The sequence below is a fragment of the Aegilops tauschii genome, chromosome 3, assembly GCF_002575655.3.
Source record: "Aegilops tauschii subsp. strangulata cultivar AL8/78 chromosome 3, Aet v6.0, whole genome shotgun sequence".
In the NCBI taxonomy this organism is placed as follows: Eukaryota; Viridiplantae; Streptophyta; class Magnoliopsida; order Poales; family Poaceae; genus Aegilops; species Aegilops tauschii.
In genome coordinates this window covers 613156629-613171985 of record NC_053037.3, presented here as the reverse complement: position 1 = coordinate 613171985, position 15357 = coordinate 613156629, and the positions used below count along the sequence as shown (strand labels likewise).

At 46.1% G+C, this 15357-nt stretch overlaps 1 protein-coding gene and 2 non-coding genes across 3 annotated transcripts; 2 read left to right on the top strand and 1 right to left on the bottom strand.

Annotated features, from left to right (window-relative positions):
• The first annotated feature begins 2839 nt into the window (after positions 1 to 2839).
• Positions 2840 to 4225, top strand: LOC109738868 (GDSL esterase/lipase At5g03600-like). The gene is made up of 4 exons (XM_073511320.1): positions 2840 to 3143; positions 3256 to 3536; positions 3631 to 3907; positions 3987 to 4225. Exons 1-4 carry the CDS (start codon positions 2840 to 2842, stop codon positions 4223 to 4225), a joined length of 1101 nt encoding a protein of 366 aa, XP_073367421.1.
• Positions 4226 to 13443: 9218 nt separating this feature from the next.
• On the top strand, positions 13444 to 13517 carry TRNAI-AAU (transfer RNA isoleucine (anticodon AAU)). Its single transcript has one exon. It is a non-coding gene; the product is annotated as a tRNA-Ile (tRNA).
• A 57-nt stretch (positions 13518 to 13574) lies between these two features.
• Positions 13575 to 13648, bottom strand: TRNAV-AAC (transfer RNA valine (anticodon AAC)). Its single transcript has one exon. It is a non-coding gene; the product is annotated as a tRNA-Val (tRNA).
• Positions 13649 to 15357: the final 1709 nt, after the last annotated feature.

Below are 15357 nucleotides of genomic sequence, written 5' to 3'. Positions count from 1 at the left end.
AAAATTGCTGAACTTTTCTATTCCGCATCTTCACTTTGCATAGTCAAGTTTGTATTATTTGTGATATAAACATGATTATGCATACTCATTTTTTTCAGTCAATGGTTGTATGTCTCAGGGAAGGGATGGATAACTTCAAGGGAAAATTTGCTGAAGAGTTTCTAACTAATTACCAAGGAACTCAACCATAACACTGAATGAATCGATATTTTCTTGCTGATGTAAACATACAAACTTAGAAAATTCAATGTGTTTGATAGTATTGCTACCAGAAAATTATTTTAATATTGCAAATAAATGGGTAAGATTTCATATATGTTCCTATATATACAAAATGCAGATTATTGGTACACACATCTACAAGTCGTAAGTAAAGGTGTAATTTTGACACAGTCCAAAAGAAATTTAGCTATGCCTATATGAAATCGTTAACACCTACTTAATACGTGATTATAGAACAATATTCTTAAAAATGGAGAACCATGCTAGAAACACCATTAAACAAGGTAAACATAAATTGTGCAGCGGGTTTGATCATAACAGTTGGTGAAAGAATGCATGGCATGTAGGTACAAGATTCATTTCACACATAAATATTTAGATGTCAACAAGGAAACCAAAGGTATCTAAGATGCTATTTTGTTTGCAAAAGGATTTTTTTTATATATCACTAAATTTGCTCACAGTTTCTTCAGAAAAATTGAATAATATATTCTGAAGATAAAAGACCAAGAACTACATCAATTGCATTTGTAAAATCCTAGCCCGCGCATCGAGCGGTCCACTTTGCTAGTTCATCAAATGACAACACATGTCCATGGCTAGGAAACTTAACCATCTTTGATTAACGAGCTAGTCAAGTAGAGGCATACTAAGGACACTCTGTTTGTCTATGTATTCACACATGTACTAAGTTTCCGGTTAATACAATTCTAGCATGAATAATAAATATTTATTGTGATATAAGGAAATATAAATAATAACTTTATTATTGCCTCTAGGGCATATTTCCTTCAGGAGGAGCAATTGATGCTCATGGCGGCACAGTGGCAGGCACGGCAGCGACAATGCGGTGGCGGCCTTGACCACGACGACAGCGGCAGCAGCAGGGCGTCGGGCAGCGGAGGGAGCCTGCGCGGCCGGTGCTACAATTGCGGCCAGCGCGGGCACTTCTGGCGGGACTGCACGAAGCTGAAGAAGCGCATGGAGGAGGAGGAGGAGGAGGAGAGGGCTCTTCTTGCCACCGACGACGCTAGGCCGGCGGTCCTCTAGGCCATGGCTTAGGGGGTGATTGTTGGGTGAATAAGCCATGTCCTGCATGGTGGCGATCGGCGTCGGGTGCGGCAGGTACAGTCTGCAGGGCACGAGCATGTGTGTGCATGTGTGCGTGCGTGGGTATGTTGGCTGGCGACAAGCCCAGAGGGGTGATCGCGTCAGGGCGATGGACCCGGCTACATTGTGCGCGTACGAGCGCGACGGGCGCGCGAGCCATGGAGCGGCCGGCGTGGAGATCATGTGAGTGGGGTGTGTCGGGAGCGCGACGTGGTGCGTCAGTGCGCGCGCGTATAAGTCCCCCTCCCTCCTGTGTGTTGCAGCTGAGGGTACCGAGTTTGAGCTCGTGTGAAAATACAGAAAAGCCGTCGGCGCGGTGAGGTGTTTGTGCGCCACCAAAACTTCTGTGTTCATCCTCTCGCCACATTATCTTGTCTCCGGTGATCGCCGGTGAGCCGTGATTCTATTTTTGGCATCAAATCAAAATAATAAAAAGAAGAAATTCTGAGAAGATGCAATAACCAGGCACAACAAGTCGGCCCTAGTTCGCTAAAGCTGGTGGAAGTAAACTAGGTGGGGAGTTCGAATCCTACCTCTCGCACCTATTTTTTGAAGCAAGGCTCAATTTCTGAACGGTAAGATTTCTTTTCTTCATGTCTTAGTTTGGAGGAAAATAGATGATTAGTACAGAAAGTTGCCGTGGAAGTTCAGTTCATACATCAACTTATTCTGGCATTTCCCGAACATATATATGGATGATGAGGAAATGCAAGAGGAATTTAGTGTGTTGACTAGACACCATGTCAAGGCAATACACCGCCAATATGTTCTTGTGATCTAAATTCAAATGTACCAATTTTAACTTTGGTAGTCACTTGGTCCTACTTTGCCTGAGGAAAATTATGCTTATTTACCAATACGACCCAACAAGTCCTCATGAGAAACACGCATGAGCATTTTCCTGTTCAAGTATGACTGGTATAAACTGCTGTTTTGAAGAGCCCCTTTGCAACTGTTACTGAGAACGTGACTCCCAAGATCGAGGCCAACGTTGAGCTGCTACAAAGGCTCAAAGACAGCAGAACTTAACGTGCCGACGGCTCCAAGTGGGGTGGAGGTTAACAGCAAAACCGGAGAGAACCCCGTCCGTGGGAAGGGCGAGGACAACTGGCAGCGCGGCGCGGCCGACGAGCTGACGGCAGTGTGCAACGGCGTGGAGGAGGTCTGATGGCCGGAGGAGGGGAAGAGGGCATGCAGAGATGAGCAGCTGACCAGTGAACGACGACGCCCCGTCCATGACAAGCCCGATTTGGACTTGCTTTGCTGGTCAATCCGTGTCCGGCTGTGCTGTGGATCCGACTCTGGTCGAGGCCGCAAGCCCGATTTCGACTTGTTTTGCTGGTCGATGATTCCATAAATTGAAGAGAGGGCCAGGCCATGATGTACGAGCAGCTCAGACAAGCGCTTTGCGTTCCTGATTTTTAGTTGGCGAAACAGTAGCGGCTGGGCGATCGTGATCCTCGGGCCAGCAGTAGTAGAACCATCCGCCTCCACACCGCCGGAATCGATGAAGCTTCTCCCGGCCGTCCTCGGCCTCGCCCTCCTCCTCCTCCTCCTGAATCCCAATGGCGTGGAGGCCCGGCCTGCGCCTACCGGCGGTCATGAGAAGAAGCCGTCGAGCGCCACCTTCTTTGTCTTCGGGGATGACTTCGCTGACAACGGGAACCTCCCTCTGACCGAACCCGTCACCGAGATGTCGCGGCAATGGGCTTACCCCTACGGCTCCAACTACGTCGATGCCGATGGGTTTCCGCGGCCGAATACCCCGTCCGGCCGCTTCTCAAACTACAAGATCCAGTCGGATTTCATCGGTAAGTACTATTGTTATACTTATTTATTGCCCTAAAACAAGTACTCTGTTATATTGTAAATCCCTGGTGCATCATAATTAACCCTACTCATTGTTCTATTGATAACTTGCAGCAACAATGTTGGGGTTGGAGGAAGCCCCTCCAGCACATGCCCGTACAGCGGAGAAAACTTGCGACCCGTCCGGCATGACTTTTGCTACGGGTGGCGCAGTGGTGTTGGACAGTACATCACATGAGGTTCCCACCTTTACCAAGCAAGTCGATACTTTCAAGAAGATGGTCAAAGATGGTACCATCACGGAGAAACAATTGACTCACTCTGTAGCGCTCGTGGCCTTCTCCGACAATGATTATGCAAGCACCGGCGTCATGGGCCTAAGTAGCCTCAACGATGTGAGTACTATATCAACATAGTATGCATACACTAGTTTGAACAATTAATTTGTTTGTGCATCTTACTAACTTAATTTTCATGTATGTGATGTAGATTAATGCTTATATTGGGAAAGTGACAAAAGAGATGGCTGCTAATGTGGAGCAATTGTTGAAGCTTGGGGTGACAAAGGTTCTTGTCAACAACTTGCATCCTGTCGGTTGCACGCCATCACAAACCCGAACTAACAACTACACTACGTGCGATATTTTTGAAAACTTGGGTGCTTCCATCCATAACAATAACCTGAAACAAGTTATGACAACAAAGAAGAATGTCCACATCGTCGATTTGTACACCACATTCATTAATATTGTGGATCATGTGCCAGGTATGTATCTACATGCATTCAAAAATGTCTTTATTTTAAAATTTTCTAATCTAATTTAACTTGATGTACATTGATGTAGGTAAAGGCTCAGAGCTATCGAAGCAATTCAAGCGCAAACTATCGCTGTGTTGCGAGAGTTTAGATTCGAAGGGTTACTGTGGACAGCAAGGCGTGTTGTCCACAGAGCTTCTTTACGCCGTGTGCGACAAGTCCAATAAATTTTTCTATTGGGACTACATGCATCCAACGCATGCGGGATGGGAGGCTGTCATGAAACAATTGGAAAAGCCCTTGAGGGAGTTTTTAGATCAAGACTAGGTAGTCAGCTTTCATATGTCGTTGTAGCGCTTTTCATCCATGATGACAATATTCTGATTGTATTTGTTTGATAGTTTCAAGCGTTTCAAAGACTGTATTTTCTGGATTCCAGGATGAATATTATATTGCATTTGCGTCTTCTTTTGTGAAAACTATATTCCTAAGAAGTAATTAGTGTATTTCATTTGGCACATCTACAATAAAGATGTGTTCTAGCTATACAAACCGAATGCTTGCCTATATGCGGCTCAATAAGCTCAAGGCATTTCCACACCGTTTGATTATTTGTTGTCGACGTGATCTACCGGGTCGGCATGTTCTAGGGGTGACGGGTGCCTTGTCTCTGAATTGAGGATTGATATATGTTAGAATAAATCCGAAGCCATATCGTCGATTATCTGAGGACCAAGAAATCACACGAACACGACACCGAGATTTGTTAACGAAGTTCACCGATATGACTACATCCCCGGGGCTTGACTACAGGCGCTCCTCCCATGACACCGTCACAATTCCGCACCCGGTCGCCCTGGACGCCGGCACATGCCGCCGGCTTCCCCTGCGTTCTAGTGCTATTATGTTGGCATAGGTTATATCGTGTGTCTACCCCCGATATATATGAGAGGCCTAGGATACAAGTGTCCTACTAGGACACGACTCCACATCCTATGTAAACACAATACAACTCATAGTCCAACTGTAACCTACCTTGTACACCATATTCGACACAACTCCAACAAACTCCACCTTGGCGAATATTCTCCACCACCTTAGATTCGTCCATGCGTCAAACTTCCATATACATTGAACTTGAGTTTATCCCATGATCACCGCTGCTACTGCAAAAGACTCCATGTGACTCCACCTGCAACTTGTAGTCCCTTCTTTTCTTGACCACAGTCAACACTCGAGCAAAATTAAGTTCCTTGTTACTCTAGTTTGTGCTCCCAACTTCCAGAGTATCCGTCCAAGTGAAAGTGAACAACTCACATATTGGGTGTCACACATAAGAGTTACCTGAACTCAACATCACCGCTTCTTTCTTGACCGCTTGTCTGAAACTTGAAAGAATTTCACCGTCGCTTGTAGTCAGCCCGAGTCAAATTCGCAGTTGTCTCACCACATGTATGACCACCATAGCCCTGGCCCGTCTCCATGCCCCGTGCATACCGCACGCCTCGCCGCTATTACCGCGTCGAGCCTCCGCTGTCCCAGTCGAGTCTCAAGGGTCGCGAACCCACACCACTCAATCCCCACTCCAGAGTACCACCGATCATCACAGACCGATGACGAGTTTTACGCTTCCATCAGACCACTGGGCTCCAGTCCGAACTGCGTGTCACTCGCTTTTCCCGCTGTAAGAGGCTTCGACTCTCTGAGCTCTTACGCCGTAGCCCCTCAATCAACACCAAGTGAAGTCTTCCGTCAGACTCCAGCTCCGCCTTCAACATGACTCCATGGTGGTTGTACGTGCCACCCCGCGCCCCGTCGACTCCAAGCTCTCATGTGCACCGTCTTGAATCAACCCCGCGCCATGGACTTGTCGAAGCCACACAAGCCCTCTGGACCTGCGCCACGTGTTTCCACGCCCAGAAGTCGGTCACCATCGGCATCACGCTCCTATGTCGTCGTCGCCGATCCCACCACCGTCTTTTGTACCAACCGACCTGCATCGATCCGTCAAACCGTCCAAGTCTGACCTCAGCCGAACTTCCCCGACTGCACGACACGTTCCAGACTCCTCAAGCCGTCACCGTGATCATCACCATCCGTACACATATGTGTACCAACAAAGAAAACCAGGCAAAGTCCACATAGCCTTCCCGTGTCAACATATATGAAACCCGATTCATCACACGTCTGTAGCTGGGCTTTACTTTCCTTTTCTTTTTTCCATGGTAGCATCACGATCTGACTAAGTCCTTGTGTCATATTTTTCCCCCAAACAAATCACTTGTCCTTTCTAGTTTTGCATGCTCCAGCGATAAGCATCAGTAGCTGCATTAGCCTTCGCTACGCGTCAGTGTGCCTTTACGGCCGTACGCGCCAGCCTATGTGCTGCCCGCTGCCCGCACAAGCCTCGTGCGCGATCGGCGTTGCCCTGCCACTTCACGCGCGCCTCGCTCCAAGCGCGGCCACCAGCTGCTTCTGCCAGTGCGCACCTCGGAGACTGCACCGACTTGTGTCCCGTTCCTTCGATCACACATTGATCTCGCCGAGACCGAGTCAATCTGAAACACCAGGACACGTCACCTGCTCGATCCGATCTCGTCGGGTATTTTCGCCCAAAAAACAAGCCGCTTGTACGCTCGCCCGATCGATCCATTGAACGGTCGCCGCACGTCTTGACTGCTTGCATGCACATCCGATTTCAGCTACTCGCCGTGATTGCTCATCGCCTGACGTCTTCCCATCGATGTCAACCGTGCTCACCACGATACCGATCAAACATCAAACCTGCCTCAAAATCGACAATCCACTACCTCCAAACAACCTAGCTCATGATACCACTTGTTAGAATAAATCCGAGGCCATACCGTCGATCATGCGAAGATCAAGCAATCACACGAACACGACACCGAGATTTGTTAACGAGGTTCACCGATATGGCTACATTCCCGGGGCTTGACTACGGGCGCTCCTCCCCGTGACACCATCACAATTCCGCACCGGTCGCCCTGGACGCCGGCACATGCCGCCGGTTTTCCCTGCGTTCTAGTGCTATTATGTTGGCATAGGTTACATTATGTGTCTACCCTCGATATATATGAGAGGCCTAGGATTCAAGTGTCCTACTAGGACACGACTCCGCATCCTATGTAAACACAATACAACTCATAGTCCAACTATAACCTACCTTGTACACAATATTCGACACAACTCCAACAATATAGGGGTATCTGTGGATACCCGACCCGAGTGGGTATGGTTTAGGTTCGTTTTTATGTGCATATACAACGCTTAAACACCATCAACTAGTCATGGAGAAGACATGAGCATAACTCTATACCTGCGCAACTAGACCCGATAGTCTAACTCACAGGATCCATAACTGTTTTTTTGCCAACAACCACGGCAGTGCACTAAGAAATTCAAGCGCAAACTATCGCCGTGTTGCGAGAGTTTAGATTCGAAGGGTTACTGTGGACAACAAGGCGAGTTGTCCACATATTCGAAGGGTTACTGTGGACAAGTCCAATAAATTTTTCTATTGGGACGACATGCACCCCACGCACGCGGGATGGGAGGCTGTCATGAAACAATTGGAAAAGCCCTTAAGGGAGTTTTTAGATCAAGACTAGTCATGGAGAAGACATGAGCATAACTCTATACCTGTGCAACTAGATCCGATAGTCTAACTCACAGAATCCATAACTGTCTTTTGCCAACAACCCATGGCAGTGCACTAGGCAATCCTCTCACAAAACATTGCAACCCACCAACACCTCCCGCCGCTTGCCTCCAATCTGCGACCTCGCCTAATATATCCATGACGAGCTCCCTGGGTCTCTTTTGCTGCTCCACCCTATTGAAGACTCTCACAATTCTTTGCTTTCACGAGGACCAGGTGAAGACTCTCGCATTTCTTTTGCTTCCACGGGGACCAGATGGAGACTCTCGCATTTCTTTGCTTCCAGGGGACCATTTGACCGCTATGACTAATGTGTCCAAGCCAATACCCTGATTCTCCGTGTGTGCAGATTCTGAATGCTACCCTTTTTTGTATTTGTTTTTTGCATGAACCAATGGCAACATTGTTGCACACGGTTTTTACTGGAAATTACTCGTCGACGTGGCATGCCATAGAGTATGGCCTTGAATTGCTCAATAAATAAGAGACTATCCGGCGAGTGGGAAATGGGGTGAACATTCGGGTTTGGCGTGGCCACTCGATCCCAAGAGACCCCCCCTGCGACCTACCCCCACTCCCGAGGCCAGTGCCACCTCCACTGGGTGGTCGATTTCATCTAACAAGGAGGCAAAAAGAATCCGGCTAGGCTGCGACAATATTTTTTGGAGCTGGATGTTGAGGAGATTGCAAAGCTCATGCCTTAGAGCACATGGAAGCGTGAGCACTCAGAGAAGCATGGTTTACAGTTTGCAGCGCTTATTGATTGCCCTTGGATGAGCATAGGGTAGCGGCGCGTCGAGCAATAAACTGGCTAACACTCGCCCAGACTGGAAGTCCATATGTCAGTGCATGGTGCCCCAAAAATGTGTATTTTCATATGGAAGTTAGCTTCCAATGCACTCGCAAACTAGGAGAATATGTGACATCGAGGTAGTGTGTTGTCTGTCTCTTGCCCACGGGGCAACGGTGTGGAGCGCCATGCCTTCGATGGCCACCAGAAAGCCTTTTATGGATTTGTTTATCGAAGGCTTACCACCCCTTATTTTATGATTATGTTGCAAGCATGAGTTTTAAAAGCCTTTTGATCCTGGAAAATAGGGCCGTCAAATAAACCAACTCTCATAAAGTAAAATGTCACCCATTTGGAGATAGAATCCTATACTATAAGTACTGAGGTTCAATGACACTTCATTGGCCATTGTAACACTTTACTTTGGTATATTATTTTTTATTAAGAGTGGGCTTATGTTGATTGCTAACCTTACAATCAAGGGGGAGATTGTTGGAATTGATCTCAGGTTGTGATTGACCTAGAGAGAAGGGGGAGTCTTTTTCCATGATGGTGCTTTGAACGGGGGCACCTAGAACCAACATATGGTTTCGGTCCTTCGCCCATCGGCCCATCGTATATAAAGAAGAGGCCACGTACCGCCTCGTGTGTGTGCACACATATACGAGTTAAACCTTGCTAGAGGGCTAATTACCGATGCTAAAAAAAGAGAGTTGATGGGCAGAAGACCCTCTACTACCACTGGCTACCGCATGGTAGTGTCGGCGGCCCTCCTGCGTCCCTTCTTCCATCTACCCTGTTGTTGCTCTTCTCCTCCGAAGGATTCCACATCACTGGAGACTCACGACAGCAAAATCAGGGACTATCCCATCTTGGTCATACAAAATCACGGTTAGTATGTAATCTTTCGATGTGCTTCAGGTGTTTTAGCCAGACATCCATATCCTATTATGTTAACCCTTAAGGATTATCTCTAACATACTCAAGTCAGTGTCACAATGAAAAACTTTGGGGAACCCATACCTTCAAATGCGTGGAATATTGCAGTTATCAAACGTTCTAGGAGTTCAATAATCTCTCTGGTTTTACATGTCAACATATAAAGCTTTCAATGAGAAGTGCCACCGATCAGAAGAATCTGAATCCGAATTGCCCTGCTCCAAGCTGTGAAAAGGTGTGTGCTGTTAAATTTCATCCTTCCCCCAATCTTCACCACCCTGCTCCATCGCACCCTTCTCTCTTTCGCTACTTCGAGGTTGCTAACTGACTTTGGCAATTTTACAGATGCTTTAGTGGACCATGTGAATTACCACTTCTTTTCTTTATTCTTTGTTATTATATCCAAACCATTCAATCAATATCCATCTGGGGATTCATCGTCATTCACAATACCAGATGGAGCTGAGTTAAGTTGTGATGGTGTTCGTAAGCATGAGAAGCACAATTTTTCTAATGCAACATCGAGATCGAGCCGGCCGGCACAACTTTTATTTTTTGCGAGAATGCACGGTCCGGTAATGGTAGTCTTATGTGTGTCTCGATTTCCCGTGGTAACTAACAAAGGCATAGATGTTTGCGTTGCTAGTGTAATTGCTATCTCGAAGGCATAGATGTGTGTCTGGATTTCCTGACTGACACCTCTTCTGATCTTTAGGTTTCTTTGTATCGTGGGCTAAGTGTACATGTGTAGGGTGAACAAAAACAGTTTTGTTTTGGCTTATTCAAATGTTCCTTTTTTTTGAACTTTTGTGACTTTATTTAAGAAACAACCATGTCTTTTACAATAAAGGGGATCAAGAAGTCTGGGGGTTTATCATTGCACACCCCTGTTTCTTGTCCTTTGAAACTTAAGCAGGCAAGTTCATGAGCACACCCATTAGCTTCTCGCACACAATGACTTATAGTCGCTTTGCCAAAGAACTCATCAGCTTTCGATAACCATCGATAATCACTGCTCCCGACGCCCGATACTCGGACGGATTCTGGATAGCATGGAGAATGTCCAATGAATCACTCTCAATTGCAATAGATAGAATGCCAAGCTCATATGGAAGTTGTAGCCCCAATAACACAACTAACGCCTCCATCGTAGGAGCATCAAGTGCATGTTGTTTAAACTCCACATCTGCAGCAATAAAACTACATTTCGAGTCGCGCAAAGTTGCTCTACATGAACCTGCACCTCTGTCCATGTGAAACGAAGCGTCCACATTAATTTTAATACACCCTTATGCCGGCCTAGACCAGCAAGTGTCCCGTTGGACAGGCTTTATCTTATCTGCTACCCAATTTGCAACAATTCCTCTGATTTGCATAGCAGTTTGAGCTGGCGTTGCAATCTTCTCATCATGTGAGACCTGACATCATTCCCACCATATGTACAAGCACGCGACCATCACCAATTCTAGCGCATTTTCTCAAGGAACTCAAAAGCCACCTGGTTAGCTTTGAGCATAACATCTCGTTGAAAATAAGAGATCCATAAAGTAAAATGTCACCCATTTCGAGATAGAATCCTATACTATAAGTACTGAGGTTCAATGACACTTCATTGGCCATTTTAACACTTTACTTTGGTATATTATTTTTTATTAAGAGTGGGCTTATGTTGATTGCTAACCTTACAATCAAGGGGGAGATTGTTGGAATTGATCTCAGGTTGTGATTGACCTAGAGAGAAGGGGGAGTCTTTTTCCATGATGGTTCTTTGAACGGGGGCACCTAGAACCAACATATGGTTTCGGTCCTTCGCCCATCGGCCCGTCGTATATAAAGAAGAGGCCACGTACCGCTTCGTGTGTGTGCACACATATACGAGTTAAACCTTGCTAGAGGGCTAATTACCGATGCTAAAAAAGAGAGAGTTGATGGGCAGAAGACCCTCTACTACCACTGGCTACCGCATGGTAGTGTCGGCGGCCCTCCCGCGTCCCTTCTGTCGTCTACCCTATTGTTGCTCTTCTCCTCCGAAGGATTCCACATCACTGGAGACTCACGACAGCAAAATCAGGGACTATCCCATCTTGGTCATACAAAATCACGGTTAGTATGTAATCTTCCGATGTGCTTCAGGTGTTTCAGTCAGAGATCCATAACCTATTATGTTAACCCTTAAGGATTATCTCTAACATACTCCAGTCAGTGTCACAATGAAAAACTCTGGGGAACCCATACCTTCAAATGCGTGGAATATTGCAGTTATCAAATGTTCTAGGAGTTCAATAATCTCTCTGGTTTTACATGTCAACATACAAAGCTTTCAATGAGAAGTGCCACCGATCAGAAGAATCTGAATCTGAATTCCCCTGCTCCAAGCTGTGAAAAGGTGTGTGCTGTTAAATTTCATCCTTCCCCCAATCTTCACCACCCTCCTCCACCGCACCCTTCTCTCTTTTGCTACTTCGAGGTTGCTAACTGACTTTGGCAATTTTACAGATGCTTTAGTGGACCATGTGAATTACCACTTCTTTTCTTTATTCTTTGTTATTATATCCAAACCTTTCAATCAATATCCATCTGGGGATTCATCGTCATTCACGATACCAGATGGAGCTGAGTTAAGTTGTGATGGTGTTCGTAAGCATGACAAGCACAATTTTTCTAATGCAACATCGAGATCGAGCCGGCCGGCACAACTTTTTTTTGCGAGAATGCACGGTCCGGTAATGGTAGTCTTATGTGTGTCTTGATTTCCCATGGTAACTAACAAAGGCATAGATGTTCGCGTTGCTAGTGTAATTGCTATCTCAAAGGTATGGATGTGTGTCTGGATTTCCTGACTGACACCTCTTCTGATCTTTAGGTTTCTTTGTATTGTGGGCAACAGTTTTGTTTTGGCTGATTCAAATGTTCCTTTTTTTTGAACTTTCACGGCTTTATTTAAGAAACAACCATGTCTTTTACAATAAAAGGGATCAAGAAGTCTGGGGGTTTATCATTGCACACCCTTGTTTCTTGTCCTTTGAAACTTAAGCAGGCAAGTTCATGAGCACACCCATTAGCTTCTCGCGCACGATGACTTATAGTCGCTTTGCCAAAAGAACTCATCAACTTTCGAGAACCATCGATAATCACTGCTCCCGACGCCCGATACTCGGACGGATTCTGGATAGCATGGAGAATCTCCAATGAATCACTCTCAATTGCAATAGATTGAATACCAAGCTCATATGCAAGTTGTAGCCCCAATAACACAGCTAACGCCTCCATCGTAGGAGCATCAAGTGCATGTTGTTTAAACTCCACATCTGCAGCAATAAAACTACATTTCGAGTCGCGCAAAGTTGCTCTACATGAACCTGCACCTCTGTCCATGTGAAACGAAGCGTCCACATTAATTTTAATATACACCCTTATGCCGGCCTAGACCAGCAAGTGTCCCGTTGGACAGGCTTTATCTTATCTGCTACCCAATTTGCAACAATTCCTCTGATTTGCATAGCAGTTTGAGCTGGCGTTGCAATCTTCTCATCATGTGAGACCTGGCGTCATTCCCACCATATGTACCAGCACGCGACCATCACCAATTCTAGCGCATTTTCTCAAGGAACTCGAAAGCCACCTGGTAGCTTTGAGCATAACATCTCGTCGAAAATAAGAGATCCTGACCTTTGTGATAGCTGTCACGCAATCTAGTAGACCAAGTTATTTCCATACCTCACAAGCTCTCTTGCAGATAAAAAGCATATGTCTTAGATCTGCTGGGTCAATTTTGCACACCGGACATGTTACCGGTGTCTCTATATTTATCCGCCAGAGTGCAATAACAAGGCACAATGCCATGCAAAGCCCACCAAGTAAAAATGTGCACCTTGGCCCTTGGGCGGTACCTTCGTTTCCCATAGAAACTTCCAAACAGGATGTGGTTCACTTCTTCCTCCTCCTTCCTGTTACACTGCCAGCTCTGGTTTGATACTCCGCTTTCCATTCTGCATGATATGCCAATCTCACAGTAAAACACCCAGACTTGCTAAGTTGCCACGCTATGAAGTCCGGTTGATCTTCAACTTTAATGCTTTTACCTTGTGGTTGAAGTAAATAATATATATAGCATGAAAAATAATAAAGAACACAAGAGGCCTATTAGCTCAGCTGGTTAGAGCGTCGTGCTAATAACGCGAAGGTCACAGGTTCGAGACCTGTATGGGCCATTCTTATTTTTTTGTTTTTTAGGCAATGGAAAACTGCCAAAAAAAAAAAGATCGGGATGGCTTCGCCCGGGTTTGAACCGGAGACCTTCAGTGTGTTAGACTGACGTGATAACCAACTACACCACGAAACCTTTGTGTCTATTTTAATACAACCTGCCCTTAAAGAGCAGAGACATCTAAAATGTACCAAGATGACCCACTAACTGAATGGTCTAATTGCTTCAGCCACTGAAGCTGGAAAATCATACAGCTTATGTATGCTTATCTAACAATAGCCCACTGGCAGAGGAAAAGAAAGATACCATGTGTAGCAAATTATACTGTACTCCCTCCGTCCGATAAAAGTTGTCCGCCATGACAATTTGTGAAAACCCCCCTCGCATTAATCCGACAAACGACACAGCCCGCACCGCGTCCCCCCATCTTCCCCTCCTCAATCTTGCGACGGCGACGGCGACATCCTCACCCCCGGCCGCCTGCTCCGTCGCCTCGCCACGCGCCGGCCGCCTTCTCCCCTTCATATCGCCGCCTTTCTTCGTCCGCGTTGCCTGATCCCGACGAGGGGGGAGGGGAGGGGAGATCAAGAGGAAATGGATCCCCTTCTCTGCAAAGCTCTCGATTTGCCGGCTCCGACATGCTGTGCGCCGAGGCCGGGCGGACCTGTGCGCTGCTGCTAGCGACCGCCGTCAGATCGCTGGCCTCCGACGCCCCCCTCCGTGCCTCCGGATACACGGCGGTGTCGCTGGCCTCTGACGTGCTCCTCCTCCTACTGGCGGTGCTCCTCCGACGAGGCAAGACGCCAGCGTCGCTGCAGAGCCAGGAGACGCAGGAGGAGCCCTACGCGTACAAGGACGAGGCCACCGACGGGACCAAGAAGAGGCTGACCTCGGAGGCGTCGTGGCTGGCGCAGTACGCCTCACCTCCCCTGCAAGCTCCCCTGCATGCTCGCCAAGCATGTCCTGAACTGCAGTGAAGATCCATCAGAAGAAGGGCAGCAGGGTGGCATGCTCTGGAAGGTTGTACTGCATGCTCGCCAAACACATGATGCAGAAGGTTCAGTCTAGATAGACTGAATATGTTGTTGTTGTGGTCACAGAGATCAAATTTGTGCATGTATATAGAGTATGATAATTTTAACTCTGCTGTCAAAAGTTAGTGCAAGTTCAGTATGTTCTGTTCAGTTCTTTTTGCTGCAGGATCAAATTTGTTTCTCCCATTTTACAGAAACAAAATGTGTCCAAAACTGAAAATTGCTGTCATTTTAACTGAATTTGGTAAACTAAAAACTGAAAACTGATGTTATTTTAATTGAAGATATAATTGCAGTGGCTAGTCCTCGATATTGGTGAGAATCACAGTCTTGTGTGGTTGAAATTCTTCCACAAGTTCAATCATTGGCTTTATAACGTTTTAGTTGTTACAGTACAGTCTCTTGGTTCATGACAACTAAAAGATCAGAATTTAGTAAATTCAGTTTAACTCTGAATATGTACTTTGATGTAAATTTGGACATGACTACAGCCCATCTAAGTTAGACAATATTCTGAAGAAGAGAAACTTAAAAGTGTAAGTTGCTGTGTCCAAATACTCCTGAAGCAAATTTGATGGAAATTACTCGTTTTGTGATAATAAAGACTCAGGTCCATGGGGATTTGCTTTTGTAATTAACTACTCAAGCTCAATTTGTAAAGTGGAGTACTGCATCAGATTGAATTCTCTCACTGACTTTTTCAATGATCATCATCATTCTCAGTTTCAATGATCATCTAACTGAATTTGATTCATTCTTTTTGGTACAATCATCATTCTAAGAAGAAGAAGAAGAAGAAGAAGAAGAATC

Excerpts from the sequence above, each read along its gene's own strand:
- LOC109738868 (XM_073511320.1), top strand. The coding sequence starts at position 2,840 with ATGAAGCTTCTCCCGGCCGTCCTCGGCCTCGCCCTCCTCCTCCTCCTC. Across the intron at positions 3,144-3,255 it reads GATCCAGTCGGATTTCATCG|CAACAATGTTGGGGTTGGAG; the intron begins GTAAGTACTATT and ends GATAACTTGCAG. Across the intron at positions 3,537-3,630 it reads GCCTAAGTAGCCTCAACGAT|ATTAATGCTTATATTGGGAA; the intron begins GTGAGTACTATA and ends TATGTGATGTAG.